Source organism: Nilaparvata lugens, chromosome 3 (genome assembly GCF_014356525.2).
Source record: "Nilaparvata lugens isolate BPH chromosome 3, ASM1435652v1, whole genome shotgun sequence".
In the NCBI taxonomy this organism is placed as follows: Eukaryota; Metazoa; Arthropoda; class Insecta; order Hemiptera; family Delphacidae; genus Nilaparvata; species Nilaparvata lugens.
In genome coordinates this window covers 3,161,969-3,184,308 of record NC_052506.1, presented here as the reverse complement: position 1 = coordinate 3,184,308, position 22,340 = coordinate 3,161,969, and the positions used below count along the sequence as shown (strand labels likewise).

Below are 22,340 nucleotides of genomic sequence, written 5' to 3'. Positions count from 1 at the left end.
GTGCAGTGTGGCGAAAAACTAATTTCATTACTTTTAAAATTTAAATGAGAGGGTTGAATTAAAATAGCAAAATTGTTTTGCTTTGATGTGTAGATTTGTTCCACAATGATATGAAAACATAGTGCTGTCTACTCTACAGAAAGAATTTTATTGTATTGTGTGATTGTTGGATTTGTGTTATTCTTTTTCTCTAGGTTTTTATTTATTTGAAACGATGTTGCAGTGATAGGAAACCGAGTCCAGTCCTTCGACTGAACAGTGAAGAGTTGGATCAGTCCTCACCAGCTCACATTCCTGTTTCCGAAATTCTCCACTCCCATGCTTAAATTTCAAAAATTTTCCTCCAACTTCTTGGCTTTCCAACACTTTTCAACTAAATGCTTCGAGTTTCCACACTTTTTTCAAATTCTAATCCTCACCAACCCACATTCCTGTATCCAAAGTTGTCTCCGAAATTCCAAAATTTTCCTCCAACTTCTTGGATTTCCAACACTTTTCCACTAAATCTTGGAGTTTCCATTCTTCCCTTCAAATTCTATCCCTCACCAACCCACATTCCTGTATCCAAAGTTGTCTCCGAAATTCCAAAATTTTCCTCAAACTTCTTGGCTTTCTAAACACTTTCAGTTTTTCACCAAATGCTTGGAGTTGAACACTTTTAGATCTCTTTCAAGTGCTTGATATTTGAACACTCAAATTTTATGTCAAAATTAATTAAATTTAAGATGCTTGACCTTAGAACACTCTCACGTTTTTGCCTTCAAGCTTGGAACTACCTTACCTAACCTTCACTTTCAGATTCACTATAATGTACGATATTCAAACTCTCTAATCCACTTTAAATGCTTGACTTTTGAACACATACGATCTTTTTCTTTTAAGCTTGAATCTACCCTACCTAACATAAGCCTTTAGATCTATTAAAATGCTTGACTAATACAATCGTTTATGTAAAACTTCATCTTTAGATCTCCTTCAAATGTTTATCTATAGGTGCGTACAGATATACGCGCCGCGAGCATGAGCAATTCACTTTTAATCAGCTGACTATATATGTATTTTTACAGAAACGGTAAGATACAGTTATAAAAAGCTTGGCATCAGCTGATTAAAAGTGAATTGCTCATGTTCGCGGCGCGTATATCTGTACGCACCTTAAAAAACACTTCAACATTTACTTCAAAGCTTGAATTAAAACACCAAAATATGTCCTTCAAATGCTTGATACTTGTATAGATTGTAATTTCCATGAAGTGGTATATCATAATATTGTATAATTGTAATTGTATCATAATATTGTATAATTGTAATTGTGTCAAATAATTTTACAGACATACACTATGTAGATAATAGACATAATTAAATGAAAAATCTCATAATATCTCTTTCAATTAATGCTAGACTTGTAAACAATTATTTTAAAATCAATCCGTATTCAATAAATTGAATACTTTTAATGGTAGTGTTGTTTGTTGGTAATATGTTGTCTTTTTACCTATACATTATGTTTTATTAATATTCACATTTCCTTGAAATTGTTGGATTCTAAACAGTTTTTAATCAACACATTCAGAGATAAGCTTATGTTTAGACATATTTTCTTCAAATGCTTCTGTTTTAAACAATCTTAAATGAATTCTAATTCACTTTCAGATTCCATTTTAAATGAATAGATTTAAATAATGTGGTTTTCTTCAAGTGTTTGAAATTCTAAAATTTTCTTGAATGTTCTTATCAAATGTTCTGATTCACATTTTTAATGCTTGATATTTGAACACATCTTGATTCCTTAAACTGTTCGATATTCAAATACTTAAATATATACTCAGAATTCTCTACTTTTAAACTCTCTTGTTTTCAAATTTCCTGATATTCAAATACTGTACTTGAATATATTCTCAAAATTCTCGACTCTTGCATTTTCTTGCACCTTCAAATGCACGCTTTTTACACTTCTTCAATACTATTTATACTTTTTTCAACTACTCTCTTTTCAATTACATTTAAATTTGGTTTCAAATTAAATCCCAACCAATGGATTGTTAGTTATAATTCTCAATTTATCTTTCATTTAAATTTACTATTTATACTTTTTTTAACTACTCTCTTTTCAAATACATTTAAATTTGGTTTCAAATTTACCAACCAATGGATTGTTAGTTATCATTCTCAATTTATTTTTCCTTTAACATTTCAAATTTGAATGCATTTTATTCAAATTTATTCTTTATTTTCAACTTCAAGTAGTTTGCTTGAACTATTAAATTGGAATATGCTATAAACTGAAAACGTAGATTCAATCATTTTATTGTCATCTTCTACGATATCATGTGCTGCAAAAAATTGATAAGGGGTATTTACAATGTTGGAGTTAGCTGGCTAAGTCGAGCTATTCGCTAACTCCTGCTATTTGCTAAGTCTGTGTTAACTCAATGCTATAGTGGTACGTTAGAAACAAAATAGCAGACGAGTTAGCAGATAGCGCAGGTTTGAGTCCGCTAACTCTGTTTAAACGGCGGCCATCTTTGTTTTGGTAATATTTGGTAGCAAAAGTGGGGTTATAAACTTTTAGTTACACAAATTATCCGCTGTGATCGCTATTGCCGTTAGCTTATAGCAGTTGGTTCTAGATGAGGCGTTCACAATCCAGAGTTATCAAATAGCACTTTAGCTGGCTAAAACAACATTGTGAACACCCCTTTAGAATTCTAATCATTAGTACTAGACACTCCATTGTTTTATCTTGTTGAAAATGCATTTCAAATCGTATGGATAATCTTTTTAAACATGTAATATTATAGCAGTATATTATCATGGAAAACTTAAATCAAACACTGTTACGTTTCATTGTTTAAACTTGTCAGACAGCAATAATTACTGGACTAATATTCTTATGGAAACTCAATCTGAAATAGAACATAAAAGCAAGAATTAAACTAAGATTAGTCTTGAGGTAGAATATTGCCTAATCAAATTCAATAACTATTGTTGTTACACAAAACGCAGTTTTAACAAAACGTAGATTTAACTAATTTTATCCCTTTAAAAACTACAACAGAACTTTTCAGGATGGCTGTAAATAAGATAACCATAGTCAGGATGATCGCCAATATTCGGAACGAATAGGCACTAGCAGAAGAAGAAGATCCCTTTAAACGTTCTCTTTAAAATAATCTTGCTATATTTTTATTCTTCTTGATTTTTCTCCAACAATATTGCTACATTTTTATCTTTCTTCCACCTAATCTGTGCCACGTTTTCTCTCCTCATCTGCTCGCTTTTTCTTTTGCCTTTTTCTTCTTATTCTTCTTCCACTCCTCTAATATCTATTATCCACTATCATTTCCATGCGCAATCCTTTCCTTAACCACTCTGGATCCACCCTGACTGTACCCTAAATACACGATCATATTAGGCATTATTTGAGATTTTCTATTATTATTAAACAAAAATCCAAATTAAATGCTGTAATTCACCCCGAAGACTTCTGCTACTGCAAATATTGACAACAGGGTAAACAGCTAGATAGAAATTCGATGAGCGCTACAATTCAAAAATTATTTGTCAGCCTGACAAATTATTTTTGAATAGTAGCGCTCATCGAATTTCCATCTAGCTGTTTACCCTGTTGTCAATATTTGCAGTAGCAGAAGTCTTCGGGGTGAATTACAGCATTTAATTTGGATTTTCGTTTAATAATAATAATTAATTCATTAGCATTTGAATAATTGCAATATCTCAGTAATTTCCATCTATTTGATATCATTAATTTTTTTTCCAAACCAAATCGATAAGCCTTCAGTTTCAGTAGCTATTAAACTACAAAGTTGTAGTTTGTAATAATTTGAAATATTTCTTTTAATTTGAATTCTTCACATCAGTGACAAATCTCTATAGTGTGATTCATATTATAAAGTCAGCATCTGATCAACATTTTGTTTGCTATCCTTGTCTGTCTTTAGACAAAACAGATAACTCTATCCATTTCTAACTCCAAACCCTTGCTAAATCGTTTGTATGCTATGAAGAAATATGATTAATTTCAATAATATTTCATCGTAATTTCGAAAATGTTTTATAAAAACATGAAAAGATATATCTTCTTGATGAATAAAATAAACTTGAGATCTAGTTGACTATTATTAACAACTAGCTGACCCAGCGAACTTCGTACCGCCAAATAGTTTAATGCATCTCATGACAAATTGTAGCTGGATGCACACCTGAGGAGGCGCGATGCGGTATTTTATTTATATAGACAATTTTCTAACTGCAAAATAAATAATTTACTAAAAATCAATTAATTCTGAACACCAAAGACTGCACAATTATTCGAAATGAAGCAATGTCTTTGGAGCATGTAAGTCTTTAACCTGAGGCCGCATCGGCACTGCTGGATGGTTTCACACAGAACAGTCATTTTGTTTTTAGTCGACGCGTTTAGAATAAAATACATGGGTGGTTATGGAGCAGCACACATTCTTGTCTACTATCTACCGACGGCTGTTGTATGACGTAATGATTATAACATCTGTCTTTTATTTCTGTGTGTGGCCAGCTCACAAATCTTCTCCCATAAGGATTACATGTAAACTTTGAAGGACCGTAGGAAAGAGTCCTGAAGTCGGATTATAAATTTGATAGGCCATAAACCTGGTCCTGAACATAACAAACCCAACTGAAAAAGAATCATCAAATTCGGTGCACACATAAAAAAGTTATTGAATGTCAAAATTTGAGGCTCGATTTTTATTTATAAGAAGATTGAAATCATATCAGATACTGTATATCGGAATGACTTGAGTCATAGCCATCTATTATAGAAGGTGAGAATCAGAGAACATGTGTTCCTATCAAAAGTGATAGTGTTGTGTTCCTTAAAACATTGCATTTCTATAATTTACTTTGACTTATAAACAGTAATCTAACTGCATTTTACCGTACACACATTATTCATCTGCTGCAATATGTCTGGAATGTTGTATGTACACTATTTTTCTTTAATTTTGTCAGTGTGACTTTAGTTCAGTTAGATTTGTCAACCCAAATCAATTATCAAAACCACATTTAGGGTGTTCCTCTATGATAATTACGAGGGCCACTTTTTTCAATCTCCGATTGGTCGACGTTTTGTTGACGCTTTCAATTGACGTCTTTCATATTCCGAGTCCACTCACGCCCAACATCATAACGTTAACTGAAATCATTAACGTTAACTGCGTTAACTGAAATCATTCACTGTTGGTTTTTAGCTGAGCTATTGCTTGCAAAAACGAATAACGCTACGTAACTACCACTTGGCGGCAAATTCAAGTGAGGCGGCCATGTTTGTGGGTCTATAACTCGACAACAATTGACAATCTGGCCGCACCGCTCACAGGGCGTATGGTGGGGATGATCAGCTGTTCAGCTCTGTGAAAGTCGCCTCCCTACAGCTTGACTGTGTCCAATTTATGATAATGTGATGTTGAAGAAAATGACCCTCGTATTTAGATAGATATCCCAGTTGTAATTGAGAATAATTTACCAGTTATATTAATTTATCAATGTATTATATCTTACACACATATATTTATTCTGCTAGCATCAGTATTTTGTCTTGAATGTTGTATGTAAGTTTATACTATTTTTAATGATTTAGTAATGAGTATGACTTGACTTAGAGAGGTTCCCTGCAATAACTATTAACCATTGTATTATACCATAGAGAAAAGATAGCATGATAGCATAAGAAGATATCCCATGGTATAGGGCGTTTATGTTTCAAATTCCACTGTTAACTCAAGCCGATAGTCCTAGTAGTTATTTTTCGTGAAGCGATGTGACGCTGGTAGTCTGTCATACTGTGCCGTTCTTACACTCTCATCCGGACAAGACAGTAATAATAGACAGTATTCGACAGAAATCGGCTTGAGTTTATAAAATACTAGCTGTCAGGCTCGCTTCGCTCGCCATATCCGTCTAGCCAGGGGGCTCCGACCCCTGGACCCCCGACTGAATCGTCCAAAAATGAGATCAACGGGCTCGCTTCGCTCGCAAAAAACGCAGATTTTGGGCGTATCTTTGGCGTTATTTCAAATTCCTTCTAACACAACATTATTACACCCTAGATTAGCTTCTGTACTAAATTTGAACAATTTCTGTTCATTTGTTTTCGATAAATCTGAGAAAAACGCTGGAAAAACGCTAATTTTGGGCGTATCTTTGACGTTATTGCAAATTCCTTCTAACACAACATTATTACACCCTAGCTGAGCTTCTGTACTAAATTTGAACATTTTCTGTTGATTTGTTCTCGATAAAGCTGAGAAACGCTGGAAAACGCAGATTTTGGGCGTATCTTTGGAATTTTTTCCAAATCCGTTCTTAGTGTGCCTCTAAAGGGCCAACTGAACATACCGACCAAATTTGAACGTTTTTGGTCCGGTAGATTTTTAGTTTGCTAGTGAGTGAGTCAGTGCCATTTCGCTTTTATATAATATAGATAGGCTTCATATTTTGAGAATAAACTACCTATAAATAAATAAAATGTACCTATACCATGGGTTATCTACTTATGCTATCTTTTTCTATGATTATACCTCACACACACACATCCATTTATTTTGCTAGCATCAGTATTTTTTCGAATGTTGTATGTAAGTTTTTACAACTATTTTTGTTTGGTTTTGTGCCAAGTTTATGCATTTTGTTGCGCTTGTATGGTTTAGTTTGTCTGGAGCCCCGCCCGCTTCCGCATCATCTGCATCCTTCCTGCATTCCTCGAATCACGTGGGGTCACAGGGGGGGCAGGGGGGACCCGTTACCCCCCCGGGAGCAACGGCATCTCCCTCGGGGGGACAGCGTGCCAGGGTGCTCTGCGACTATGACGCCAAAGATCAGTCCGAACTCAGTCTTATGACCGATGAGGTGAGTTGTAATCATTCTATTAATTAGTATTTTTATTTATTTTAAGAAATAGATAAATTTGAAGTAGGCCATTTATTGTGTACAGTAGAACCTCCACAATTTGGACCTGTATGAAGTTGGATTTCCACATATCAGTCTCATTGATTATTATACAGAGTGGGTGGAAAGTCCAAGAAAGGCTTAATATCTCATACACAATAGTTATTTGTATATCTAGAGTGAAAAGTACGACTTTTTCTCCCTGTGGGAAAAGTTTGAAGCCCGAGGCGAAGCCGAGGGCAACAATTTTCCTGAGGGAGAAAAAGTATTTTTCACTCGTGATGTACACAACATTTTTCCTCCATCTACATTTTTTTATAGAAACTGCAAATAAAATCATTTTAATAACTAGGGAGTTTTTCTGTTTTTTACTACCGAGAGCGAAAAAGTGATACTTTAGTATTAGGTTTCAGGGAGTAAAGTAAGTACTTTAGACAGTAGGTGGAGGAAAAGGTAATTTGATGGTGGGTGTGATTGGGGATCCCAATCAAAGTGCAACTTTAATTTATTAAAACTTTTTAAATTGAATGCAACTTTATTTTTTTAAATAGGAAGGTGGTCTTGCGATACATTATTTCGATGCGAAATTTCAAGAAAATATGAATGGTACAAACCGCACATCGATATCTCAAACCGTTCAGAAGATATTCACATTATCAATCAATGGGCGTGGCTGGAGCTCAAGGCTTCTTCTTCCAGTCACGCCAAAAACTATTGTAATTTAATGAATATTATGTTTGTAAAAATATTTTTTGTATTGGAAATAAATTCATTTATTATTATACTATTCCTATGAAAGGATTTCGTCCAATCATCTACTTCCAATCCATCAGGACATTCCGGATTTATATAGAAGGGAGCTGAAGTCCAGAAGGCCAGCGGTCAGGATGGCAGAGCGATTGAGAGATGAGAGGTTCTCTCTGAACAGAAGATGGAGAGAGGAGGTGCCCCCCGGAATACCGGAGAGCTATTTCTCATGCAGTAGGCCTCCTGGTTTTGAGCTCCCCCGGCGCATCTGGGTGACACTCAACAGAATTCGAACCCAGCATGGGAGATGCAACGCGACATTTTTCAAATGGGGACTTGGAGACTCCCCAGTATGTGGGGCGATGGAGCAGACAGTGCACCACATTATATTTGAGTGTGAGAGACGTGCCTACCTGGGCGAGGCTAACGACTTCACTGTAGCAAGTCCCCGGCAATACAGTATATTCATCCCTTGACGTGCACTTATAAAAGTGTGAAATTTTAATAATATTGACAAAAAAAATGCCATACGCTAAATAAATAATACTATTCGAAGCAGAAAAAAGTATGAGAACGGCTTAGAATATCATAAAAGATTGTGATTCCAAGGTGGGTGTGATTGGGGATCCATCTCAAATTGAAAATACTACTTCTCTATGACTTCAAAAATTTGGTCCGCCATCTTGGATCCGCAATATTCAATGCAACTTTTTTTAATGGAAGGTTGTCATGCGATACATGATTTCGATACGAAATTTCAAGAAAAAATGAATGGTGGAAACCGCACATCGATATCTCAAACTGTTCAGAAGATATTTACATTATAAATCAATACTATTCAAAAAAGAAAGGAGAGAAAAAATATGAGAACGGCTTAGTATCTCATGAAAGATTGTGATTCCAAGGTGGGTGTGATTGGGGATCCCTCTCAAATTGAAAATACTACTTCTCTATGACTTCAAAAATTTGGTCCGCCATCTTGGATGCGCCATATTGAATGCAACTTTATTTTTTTAATGGGAAGGTTGTCATGCAATTATTTCGATACGGAATTTCAACAAAAAATGAATGGTGGAAACCGCACACCGATATATTAAACCGTTCAGAAAATATTCACATTATTAATCAATACCAGTCATGAATTTCATTTCTGATATGCATGATATTGATTAATAATGTGAATATCTTCTGAACGGTTCGAGATATCGATGTGCGGTTTTCACCATTCATTTTTTCTTGAAATTTCGCATCGAAATCATGTATTGCATGACCACCTTCCTATTTGAAAAAATAAAGTTGCATTTATATGGCGGATCCAAGATGGCGGACCAGATTTTTGAAGTCATAGTAAAGTAGTATTTTCAATTTGAATAGGATCCCCAATCACACTCACCGTCAAATAACCTTTGTGTATGAGATATTAAGCCGTTCTCGGACTTTTTTCTCTCCTTTCTGCTTTAAATAGTATTGATTAATAATGTGAATATCTTCTAAACGGTTTGAAATATCGATATGCGGTTTTCGCCATTCTTTTTTTTCTTGAAATTTCGTATCGCATGACCACCTTCCTATTTATAAAAATAAAGTTGCATTCAATATGGCGGATCCAAGATGGTGGACCATATTTTTAGAGTCATAGTAAAGTAGTATTTTCAATTTGAATAGGATCCCCAATCACACCCACCGTCAAATAACGTTTGTGTATGAGATATTAAGCCGTTCTCGGACTTTTCACCCACTCTGTATAAGCCAATGACACCTTATTATGACCCATGAAAATGGAGATAAAAGAGAGAATTAATAATAATACTGTAATAGGCAATTTTATGTGCAATAGAACGGCTTAAGCCTTTGTATATTGCAGCTGTCAATAAAGATCAATTATTAATGTATCAATCATACTAGTAGTTCTGTGAACAGTAGACCTCACGCAGTATTCTCATCCACAAGTACCTGGATTGAAACTATAGACCTTATAATGGAAATACAGCAATAGACTGGCTTCTCCACACATTTGTGTAATCACTTGTCAGCTGATTTATGATGAATAATTCTATAGTCTGATTTTTACTTTCCTTGCCCTATACCATAGGTAAGGAAAGTATTGCTTTCCGAAAAAAAAATTAAGGTACCCCAATTTCTAAATTTCTATAAGTGGTTTTAAGTGGTGGTAAGTCCAAATAAGTGTTTTTGGGTATGGTCTGTATGTGTGTGTGTGTGGTGTGTGTGTTGGTGGTGTGTGTGTTGTTGTGTATGAGTGTATGTGCGTCTGTATACACGATATTCATCTCCCAATTATTGACGGAATGACTTGAAATTTGGAACTTAAGGTCCTCACAATACAAGGATCCGACACAAACAATTTCGATCAAATGCAATTCAAGATTGCGGCTAAAATGGCGAAATGTTGTCAAAAACAAGGTTTTTCGCGATTTTCTCGAAAACGGCTCCAACGATTCTGATTAAATTTATACCTAGAATAGTCATTAATGAGCTCTTTCAACTGCCACAACTCCCATATCTGTAAAAATTCCAGGAGATCCGCCCCAAAGTTGATCCGCCCCTATGAAAAGTTTGATTTTAGATTTCCAATTATCAGGCTTCAGATACAATTTAAACGAAAAAAAAAAATCAAATGGCAGACATTGAGCATGAAAATCTCTACAATTAATGTCCAGTAACATTTTCAACTAAAATTGAAAATAAGCTCGAAATTCGAGAAAAAATTATTATTCAATTGCAAGCTGTTGGCAACGGTTGATTCCAAAGACCTTAAAGATGCATAGACTCACATGCAGCGCTAGTATCGTACTTGGAATTGAAATCCGCCATTGAGGGGGCAACCCATAAGATTATTACATACCAATGCCACCAATGCCTTTGTGATCTATAGTATTACAAATATATTTATATAATATCTCGTGCTAAAATACCCCAATGGCGGCCTTCAATTTCAAGTAAGAGCTATCATTGGGAAGGCATAGGCATTGTGGGTCTATATCTCTTTAAGGTCTTTGGTTGATTCTATTAAATCATTCATTATGAAGAGATAGCAGACTACGTGTGTCTCCAGCGTTATTGTCCTGTCACCAGCTGGCTCATATCTTTGAATAGTAGACTTGAGATGTGCGTGAACACTAGCGTCAGGTGATCAATTTTCATAACGGCAAGGAAAGTTTTGTGAGTGCGCCACACCAGATTTTTACTCTAATATTGGCGTATGAAGGAGACTCCTTTTACCTTTTATATTATCCTTGAAATGCAAAATTTCCAAAAACCTTGTATATACGACGACGCGCAATTTAAAAATCTGGTGTGGTACACTCACACAACTTTCCTTGCACATATTTGAAACTACGATCAGACTTTTGTATATGTGTATAAATAATTGTTTTCAAAGTACTTCTTCTTTGTGTGAATAATTGTGAAATTCGATGATTTTTTTAGTCGTCATTTTTTCAAAGTCGTCAAAAGAGCTGTTCTACAGATGAAATATCTCGACTATGTGTTCTTTTTATGAACTGCGCTACCTACCTACCTCATGCACGAGAAGGAGGTTACTAAGTCCAATTCCCAAGGATGGGGTGGACCCCCCATTGTTTTTCCAGAAAGGAGACTCATACAGTTGATAGAGCTGATAAATAACTATACAGGGTATGATTTGAGAAAAATCGGTCAAGTTATTTTTGAGAAAATCGTAAAAAACATGGTGTTTTAGTAATTATCCGCCATTTTTCTCGAGAATATTACGGAGCTCCTGCAATTTTCCCAGGAAAAAACTCATGTCATTTGATAGGGCTAATGAATCCATGGTTTAAATTTGAAGAAAATCGTTAAAGCCGTTTTCGAGAAAACGGTGAAAACATGGATTTTTAGTCATTATCCGCCATTTTTCTCAAGAATTACGGCTCCTGAAAATTATCCCAGAAATGAGACTCATGCCAGTTGATAGGGCTTATAAATAGCTATCCATGGTATGAATTTAAGGAAATCGTTAGAGTCGTTTTCGAGAAAACCGTGAAAAACATGGATTTTTAGTCATTATCCGCCATTTTTCTCAAGAATATTACGGAGCTCCTGAAATTTTCTCAGAAATGAGACTCATGACAGTTGATAGGGCTTATAAATAGCTATCCATGGTATAAATTTGAAGAAAATCGTTAGAGCCGTTTTCGGGAAAAACGTAAAAAACATGGTTTTTTAGTAATTATCCGCCATTTTTTCCGCCATCTTGAATTGGATTTTATTGAATTTCTTATTGTCGGATCCTCATGGTATCAGGACCTTAAGTTTAAAATTTCAAGTCAATCGGTTAATTAGGAATGGAGTTATCGTGTTCACAGACATACACATATACACACACACACACATACACACACACACACACACACCACACACATACACACACACAGACCAACACACAAAAATCATTTTTTTGGACTCAGGGGACCTTGAAACGTATAGAAAACATGAAATTAGGGTACCTTAATTTTTTTGGAAAGCAATACTTTCCTTACCTATTGTAATAGGGCAAGGAAAGTAAAAAGGAACATACCTGTCAAATTTCATGAAAATCTATTACCGCGTTTCGCCGTAAATGCGCAACATATAAACATTTAAACATTAAGAGAAATGCCAAACCGTCGACTTGAATCTTAGACCTCACTTCGCTCGGTCAATTAAAAGAGTCAAGAATCTCTTATCTGGCTTCTTGCAAAGATTTTATTTTATTTTCGAATTAATTGGAATGTTCGAAGAAATCGATTCTATTGGCCAAACGGTTGCCTATTGTGATACAGTAACAGTAGTTCGTAATGAATAAAGAAATTCAATATTTTTTCAAATTTTTTCAGGTGATAACAGTTTTCAAAATACCAGAAAGCGAGGACTACCTGATGGGGGAACGGGGCACACAGCGGGGTAAAGTACCAGCGGTATTTGTTGAATTTCTAAATTGAAACAACCCCAAAAAACCCAAAACTGTATTCTTCAACCTTCTATATTCACTTATGTATCTGTGGTACGGATTTCTGTATTCTCTAGCAATCTATCACTCCCACTTTATAGACTCGGTGATATATAACAAAAGACCTATTAGAGATCTAAAAATGTAATATTAAAAACAAAATTGCCTTCAATCTCAAAAGTTGTGACCTTTATCGTTCAATTAGCACTTCAAATTTTAAGGGTGTGCTCACATTGTATGAAAATTTATCGTCAAATTTAAACGTACGTCATTGTACGAATTGAGTGCTCACAAGAAAAACCATGGGTGTCATATTGTCTAGTGTTTCAAATGTGCAAGTATTTCGACTTTTCGTTATTAGTGTTTATACGGATCTATATTATCAAAGCTTTTCAAAAAACAATAACATATTGCAATTCAAAAGCCAAAACTTAACCTCCTTCACTTGCATATACGTACGTCCAACCGGTATTGGGTGTCATTTGTGCAATATCTCAAAAGTGCGTGTATTTCAACTTTTCATTACTTGTGTGAAATATCTCAGGAAAAAACTCATGTCATTTGATAGGGCTAATGAATCCATGGTTTAAATTTGAAGAAAATCGTTAAAGCCGTTTTCGAGAAAACGGTGAAAAACATGGATTTTTAGTCATTATCCGCCATTTTTCTCAAGAATATTACGGAGCTCCTGAAATTTTCTCAGAAATGAGACTCATGCCAGTTGATAGGGCTTATAAATAGCTATCCATGGTATGAATTTAAGGAAATCGTTAGAGTCGTTTTCGAGAAAACCGTGAAAACATGGATTTTTAGTCATTATCCGCCATTTTTCTCAAGAATATTACGGAGCTCCTGAAATTTTCTCAGAAATGAGACTCATGACAGTTGATAGGGCTTATAAATAGCTATCCATGGTATAAATTTGAAGAAAATCGTTAGAGCCGTTTTCGGGAAAACGTAAAAAACATGGTTTTTTAGTAATTATCCGCCATTTTTTCCGCCATCTTGAATTGGATTTTATTGAATTTCTTATTGTCGGATCCTCATGGTATCAGGACCTTAAGTTTAAAATTTCAAGTCAATCGGTTAATTAGGAATGGAGTTATCGTGTTCACAGACATACACACATACACACACACACACACATACACACACACACACACACACCACACACATACACACACACAGACCAACACACAAAAATCATTTTTTTGACTCAGGGGACCTTGAAACGTATAGAAAACATGAAATTAGGGTACCTTAATTTTTTTGGAAAGCAATACTTTCCTTACCTATTGTAATAGGGCAAGGAAAGTAAAAAGGAACATACCTGTCAAATTTCATGAAAATCTTTACCGCGTTTCGCCGTAAATGCGCAACATATAAACATTTAAACATTAAGGAAATGCCAACCGTCGACTTGAATCTTAGACCTCACTTCGCTCGGTCAATTAAAAGAGTCAAGAATCTCTTATCTGGCTTCTTGCAAAGATTTTATTTTATTTTCGAATTAATTGGAATGTTCGAAGAAATCGATTCTATTGGCCAAACGGTTCCTATTGTGATACAGTAACAGTAGTTCGTAATGAATAAAGAAATTCAATATTTTTTCAAATTTTTTCAGGTGATAACAGTTTTCAAAATACCAGAAAGCGAGGACTACCTGATGGGGGAACGGGGCACACAGCGGGGTAAAGTACCAGCGGTATTTGTTGAATTTCTAAATTGAAACAACCCCAAAAAACCCAAAACTGTATTCTTCAACCTTCTATATTCACTTATGTATCTGTGGTACGGATTTCTGTATTCTCTAGCAATCTATCACTCCCACTTTATAGACTCGGTGATATATAACAAAAGACCTATTAGAGATCTAAAAATGTAATATTAAAAACAAAATTGCCTTCAATCTCAAAAGTTGTGTCCTTTATCGTTCAATTAGCACTTCAAATTTTAAGGGTGTGCTCACATTGTATGAAAATTTATCGTCAAATTTAAACGTACGTCATTGTACGAATTGAGTGCTCACAAGAAAAAACATGGGTGTCATATTGTCTAGTGTTTCAAATGTGCAAGTATTTCGACTTTTCGTTATTAGTGTTTATTACGGATCTATATTATCAAAGCTTTTAAAAAAACAATAACATATTGCAATTCAAAAGCCAAAACTTAACCTCCTTCACTTGCATATACGTACGTCCAACCGGTATTGGGTGTCATTTGTGCAATATCTCAAAAGTGCGTGTATTTCAACTTTTCATTACTTGTGTGAAATATCTAGAATTATAAAACATTTCGATTAATATCAACATATTGGCATTTAAAAGCCAGAATCTAACCTCCCAAACATTTCATTTCACCTTCAAACCCTACTTGAACAGATCTTTCTAGGTTATGTTCATACACTAGACAATTTGAAATCTCGCTGATCTGAGACACTCCCCCGGTATTCACATTGAGTAGCATCGTAGAGAAAATATAGCATAAGAAGATAGTGTTGTGTATCAAATTGAGATGACTCTGTGTCATATTGTGTTGATACGTGTGTGGTGATACTGTATCATGTGCGGTGATACGGTATCATTTTTGGTGATACCATACAGAAAAGATAGCATAAGAAGATGTCCTATAGTGTCGTGTATCAAGTTGATGTGATACTGTATCATGTGTGGTGATACTGTATCATTTTTGGTAATACTGTATCATTCATGGTAATAGCATAGAGAAAAGATAGCATATAAGTAGATATCCCATGGTATAGGGCGTTTATATTGTAATTTTCAATGTTAAATCAAGCAGATAGTCCTAGTAGCTGTTTTTCGTGGAGCTATGTGACGCTGGTAGTCTTTAATATTTTGCCGTTCTTACACTCTCATCCCAACAAAACAGTAATAATAGACAGTAGTCGACAGTAATCGGCTTGAGTTAACAAAAAATACGCTTTAAATTTGGAATATAAATTACCCACGTCATGAAATTTCTTCTTATTTATGGTATCACCATAAATGATACCGTATCACCGCACATGATACAGTATCACCACAAAATGATACAGTATCACAACACATGATACGGTATCAACACAATATGTATGATACAGTATCATCTCAACTTGATACACAACACCATTGGATCTTCTTATACTATCATTTCTCTGTGGTATCACCATAAATGATTCAGTATCACCACACATGATACAGTATCACCACAATATGATACAGTATCATCTCAAATTAATAAAACAATATAAAAATCTTGAAGTACCCTTATTTTTTTAGAAACTTTGAAATAGTTCAACAACATTGTTGAATTTTTATTAATTTGTTGAACAAATAATTGCTACAAAAATATTTGTTGAACAAATTAATGAAAACAATTTAAAAATCTTGAAGTACCCTTCATTTTTTAAAAAACTCTAAAATAGTTCAACAATATTGTTGAATTTTTATTAATTTGTTAAACAAATAATTGCTACAAAAATAACTTGTTGAACAAATTAATAAAAACAATATAAAAATCTTGAAGTACCCTTTATTTTTTAGAAACTTTAATATAGTTCAACAACATTGTTCTAAGTTTTTAAAAAATAAAGGGTACTTTAAGAATTTTATATTGTTTTTATTAATTTGAGATGATACTGATCATATGTGGTGATACTGTATCATGTGTGGTGATACTGTATCATTTAGTGGTGATACTGAATCATTTGTGGTGATACCATACAGAAAAGATAGCATAAGAAGATGTCCTATAGTGTCGTGTATCAAGTTGACGTGATACTGTATCATGTGCGGTGATACGGTATCATTTTTGGTGATACCATACAGAAAAGATAGCATAAGAAGATGTCCTATAGTGTCGTGTATCAAGTTGATGTGATACTGTATCATGTGTGGTGATACTGTATTATTTTGTGGTGATACTGTATCATTTATGGTGATAGCATACAGAAAAGATAGCATAAGTAGATATCCCATGGTATTGGCGTTTTTGTTATAATTTTCAATGTTAACTTAAGCAGATAGTCCTAGTAGTTGTTTTTCGTGGAGCTATGTGACGCTGGTAGTATCTAATATTGTGCCGTTCTTACACTCTCACCCCAACAAAACAGTAATAATAGACAGTAGTCGACAGTAATCGGCTTGAGTTGACAAAAAATAGGCTTTAAATGTGGGATATAAATTACCCACGTCATGAAATTTCTTCTTATTTATGGTATCACCATAAATGATACTGTATCACCGCACATGATACAGTATCACCACAAAATGATACAGTATCACCACACATGATACAGTATCACCACACATGATACAGTATCAACACACATGATACAGTATCATCTCAACTTGATACACAACACCATTGGATCTTCTTATACTATTATTTCTCTGTGGTATCAGCATAAATAATTCAGTATCACCACACATGATACAGTATCACCACAATATGATACAGTATCATCTCAAATTAATAAAAATCTTGAAGTACCTTTTATTTTTTGAAAACTCTAAAATAGTTCAACAACATTGTTGAATTTTTATTAATTTGTTGAACAAATAATTGCTACAAAAATAATTTGTTGAACAAATTAATAAAAACAATTTAAAAATCTTGAAGTACCCTTTATCTTTCAGAAACTTTAAAATAGTTCAACAACATTGTTGAATTTTTATTAATTTGTTAAACAAATAATTGCTACAAAAAATAATTTGTTAAACAAATATAAACAATATAAAAATCTTAAAAACTTTAAAATAGTTCAACAACATTGTTCTAAGTTTTTAAAAAATAAAGGGTACTTCAAGATTATAATATTGTTTTTATTAATTTGAGATGATACTGTATCATATTGTGGTGATACTGTATCATGTGTGGTGATACTGTATCATTTTGTGGTGATACTGAATCATTTATGGTGATAACACAGAGAAATGATAGTATAAGAAGATCCCTTGGTGTTGTGTATCAAGATTGAGATGATACTGTATCATATTGTGGTGATACTGTATCATGTGTGGTGATACTGTATCATTTTGTGGTGATACTGAATCATTTATGGTGATAGCATACAGAAAAGATAGCATATAAGTAGATATCCCATGGTATTGGCGTTTTTGTTATAATTTTCAATGTTAAATCAAGCAGATAGTCCTAGTAGTTGTTTTTCGTGGAGCTATGTGACGCTGGTAGTATCTAATATTGTGCCGTTCTTACACTCTCACCCCAACAAAACAGTAATAATAGACAGTAGTCGACAGTAATCGGCTTGAGTTGACAAAAAATAGGCTTTAAATGTGGGATATAAATTACCCACGTCATGAAATTTCTTCTTATTTATGGTATCACCATAAATGATTCAGTATCACCACAAAATGATACAGTATCACCACACATGATACAGTATCACCACACATGATACAGTATCACCACACATGATACAGTATCATCTCAACTTGATACACAACACCATGGGATCTTCTTATACTATTATTTCTCTGTGGTATCAGCATAAATAATTCAGTATCACCACACATGATACAGTATCACCACAATATGATACAGTATCATCTCAAATTAATTAAAACAATATAAAAATCTTAAAGTACCCTTTATTTTTTAAATAAGATCACCACTAAATGATACAGTATCACCACACATGATACACACATCTTATCCTTTTCTTTATAGTAGCATTCACACATCTATTTCAAGATCGGGATCATTCGTGCGTTTCCGTATGTATTCGTACCGCAGTGTGAGCGCAGCCTAATAGTCAATTTCAGTCTTGCTCAGTATTATTCTAGTAGACTATGCAAATTCACAACTTGTTTTGTAATGATAGGCTCCACGCATACACTCTGTGTCAATTTTCCAATTTTCAGCTTGTCTCAAATAATATTATCTAAACGATTAGCCGAAGTGGTGTTGATATAATCATAGCAATAATTGTTTAGTTTTAGAGTGTATAATAATAATATTGTTGAACAATGTACTCAGTTGAGTAATAGTTGTTGTTTTGCCACAATATTGTTGTTCGTATTGATCTTGTTTTTTGTATTCTATGTGAAGGAGAGATTGATCTACACTGTGATACAATAAGGTGCGTACAGACAAACGCGCCACGAACTCACGCATTTCACTCTTCATCAGCTGATTATATCTGTATTTGTACAGAAACTGTAAGGTACAGATATACGAACTCCCTACCTATACTCTAGGGTAAAACCTTACTGCAACTTTCTATTATTATATAATTGATTATAATGATACCATATTAGTGCAATTGGCTCATTGGAATTTCATACAAATCTCAACTATAAAAATATCACTCAAAATCTTGCAATAAATCTCATATATTGTTTGGTGTTCTATTTTCTATAAATTCAAAATGTTTAGCTTGTATATATTTTTGGACGAAAATTGAACTTGAACGTTTTACAGTAGAAACATAACCTATTTTTTGGACATTTTATTAATTTTATCAAAATTTGGGAATGGAATAGATTTGGGCCAAGCCTGTTGTTCCTTCCTAATCATATTTTTATGATTTGTGATTCTGTCCACGAATAAATAAATAAATATTCTCACTTCTAAGAAACAAACTAATCATAGATGATGGTCATTCACACCATAGATGTTTAAACATTGAACGGTTCCTAACAAGAAAGTTGACCAATGAACTTAGTAATTAGGAACTTTCCATGAAATTCAGTTGAAATATAATTAAAAATCTAAAAAGAATTATGTAATTGTATTTTGACAAGATTGTAATGATTCATTTTACATTTTTGTTTCAAAGGCTCCAGTATGACATTCAAATTAACAAATTATTCGCCATTTAAATAAAGCTCTAAATTACAAAACTGTTGAAAAAACACAAATATTAAAAAATAATTGATGCACAAAGCTTATCTTGAATGAAAAAGACTAAGAAATTGTCAAAAAACCACTGATTTATTGATAAATAGAAAGACCGGTTTCGGTTATTACACCATTGATTATAATGATACCATATTAGTGCAATTGGCTCATTGGAATTTCATACAAATCTCAACTATAAATATCACTCAAAATCTCACATATTGTTTGGTGTTCTATTTTCTATAAATTCAAAATGTTTAGCTTGTATATATTTTTGGACGAAAATTGAACTTGAACGTTTTACAGTAGAAACATAACCTATTTTTTGGACATTTTATTAATTTTGTCAAAATTTGGGAATGGAATAGATTTGGGCCAAGCCTGTTGTTCCTTCCTAATCATATTTTTATGATTTGTGATTCTGTCCACGAATAAATGAATAAATAAATAAATATTCTCACTTCTAAGGAACGAACTAATCATAGATGATGGTCATTCACACCATAGATGTTTAAACATTGAACGGTTCCTAACAAGAAAGTTGACCAATGAACTTAGTAATTAGGAACTTTCCATGAAATTCAGTTGAAATATAATTAAAAATCTAAAAAAAATATGAAAAGAATTATGTAATTGTATTTTGACAAGATTGTAATGATTCATTTTACATTTTTGTTTTCAAAGGCTCCAGTATGACATTCAAATTAACAAATTATTCGCCATTTAAATAAAGCTCTAAATTACAAAACTGTTAAAAACACAAATATTAAAAAATAATTGATGCACAAAGCTTATCTTGAATGAAAAAGACAGAAATTGTCAAAAAACCACTGATTTATTGATAAATAGAAAGACCGGTTTCGGTTACTACACCATTGTCAATCTCTGATAAACTCAGTTTATGAGTTATGACTCAGTTTCAGTTATTACACCATTGTCAATCTCTGATAAACTCAGTTCATGAGTTATGACTCAGTTTCGGTTATTACACCATTGTCAATCTCTGATAAACTCAGTTTATGAGTTATGACTCAGTTTCGGTTATTACACCATTGTCAATCTCTGATAAACTCAGTTTATGAGATATGACTCAGTTTCGGTTATTACACCATTGTCAATCTCTGATAAACTCAGTTTATGAGTTATGATTCAGTTTCGGTTATTACACCATTGTCAATCTCTGATAAACTCAGTTTATGAGTTATGACTCAGTTTCGGTTATTACACCATTGTCAATCTCTGATAAACTCAGTTTCGGTTATTACACCATTGTCAATCTCTGATAAACTCAGTTTCGGTTATTACACCATTGTCAATCTCTGATAGACTCAGTTTCGGTTATTACACCATTGTCAATCTCTGATAAACTCAGTTTCGGTTATTACACCATTGTCAATCTCTGATAAACTCAGTTTCGGTTATTACACCATTGTCAATCTCTGATAAACTCAGTTTCGGTTATTACACCATTGTCAATCTCTGATAGACTCAGTTTCGGTTATTACACCATTGTCAATCTCTGATAAACTCAATTTATCAGAGATTGACAATAGTGTAATAACCGAAACCGGTCTTTCTATTTATCAATAAATCAGTGGTTTTTGACAATTTCTTAGTTTTTTTCATTCAATATGAATAATTACCACAATATCAACTTCTCAACTACACAAAAAAAAAACAAAGCTTATCCACTGAAGTCTTACACTAAGTCATATATTAAATAGTTATCACAGTTCGAAATCGCAAATTAAAATTGGGGAATGTTACAGGTACTGGTAGAGTGGTGGTGCTTATTTTCCCTGAGGCACTTATTTGTTGTGGCAAGTTTTGGTTTGATTACTGTCAGGTTCGCGAAAGCCGGCGCTTACTGGCTTTGCTGCCGATGATCATGTTCTTCCGTTTGATCGGGCAGCTGGAGATGCGGAAGCACTTCCTAGGACTGTGGAAGTCAGAGCGGCAATTGGTGCAGAATCTGAAGGAGCAGTCTGGCGTGACACACACTGACACACTCACCTAGATTGTCGTAGTTGCCCCCCTGGCCGCACCGGGCCAGGAAGAGATGCGGAAACACTTCCTAGGACTGTGGAAGTCAGAGCGGCAATTGGTGCAGAATGTGAAGGAGCAGTCTGGCGTGACACACACTGACACACTCGCCTAGATTGTCGTAGTTGCCCCCCTGGCCGCACCGGGCGGGCAGCATGCAGCGCGGGCATTGCACCAGTTTCGCATTTCGGTCCAGTTTTTCTCCTTCCTTTCTGAAAAATTCGAATCTTGCATTTGCAGGACTACTACTTGTTGATTGAGTTCTTGCTTTGCTTGGACTTGCGGGAATCTGTATGTTATGAAGATCAACAAAGGGCGACCGTTCAACTCCTTGCTTCCTCGCTTCTCTCATTTTATGAGACTTTGTTGTACTTCCATTTTCCTATGTATTCATCGCGATTCTCCTGTGCGCAGCCAGCCGTTTTCCAGCTTTGGCATCGTTCAGTAAAACATCTCTCCATGTTATCGTAATTTGTGACACCGAATCAAGATCATCATCGGACAAATAAGCGAACAATTTCGATGTGACAATGGTGTGTGCATAGAGAAACAATAGCGTAAGTAGATATCCCATGCTATAGGACAAATAAGCGAACAATTTCGATGTGACAACGGTGTGTGCATAGAGAAACAATAGCGTAAGTAGATATCCCATGCTATAGGGCGTTTATGTCGCAACTTTTACTGTTATCCCAAGCCGATTACTGTCGATTATTGTTGATTTTTACTGTTTTGACCGGGTAAGAGTGTATGAACTGCACAATATGAGAGA

At 34.2% G+C, this 22,340-nt stretch overlaps 2 protein-coding genes across 4 annotated transcripts in view; one reads left to right on the top strand and one right to left on the bottom strand.

The window, feature by feature from the left end:
* LOC111060428 (endophilin-B1) overlaps positions 1–12,748 on the top strand; it is a 30,139-nt gene extending 17,391 nt beyond the window's left edge. For 2 of the 3 annotated variants that reach the window (XM_039422612.1, XM_039422611.1), the window contains 2 exons: positions 6,711–6,909; positions 12,549–12,748. In XM_039422612.1, the coding sequence (XP_039278546.1) occupies positions 6,711–6,909; positions 12,549–12,653 (304 nt within the window). In that variant the 3' untranslated portion in view covers positions 12,654–12,748. Of the gene's footprint in view, positions 1–223; positions 331–6,710; positions 6,910–12,548 lie in introns of those variants that run through there. The other variant, XM_039422613.1, reaches the window with a different exon arrangement.
* Positions 12,749–21,608: 8,860 nt separating this feature from the next.
* On the bottom strand, positions 21,609–21,920 carry LOC120350168. Its single transcript, XM_039422610.1, has one exon. It carries the CDS (start codon positions 21,918–21,920, stop codon positions 21,615–21,617), a length of 306 nt encoding a protein of 101 aa, XP_039278544.1. The 3' UTR covers positions 21,609–21,614.
* Positions 21,921–22,340: the final 420 nt, after the last annotated feature.

Coding starts and splice junctions, on each gene's coding strand:
- LOC120350168 (XM_039422610.1), bottom strand. CDS start 21,920: ATGAGAGAAGCGAGGAAGCAAGGAGTTGAACGGTCGCCCTTTGTTGAT.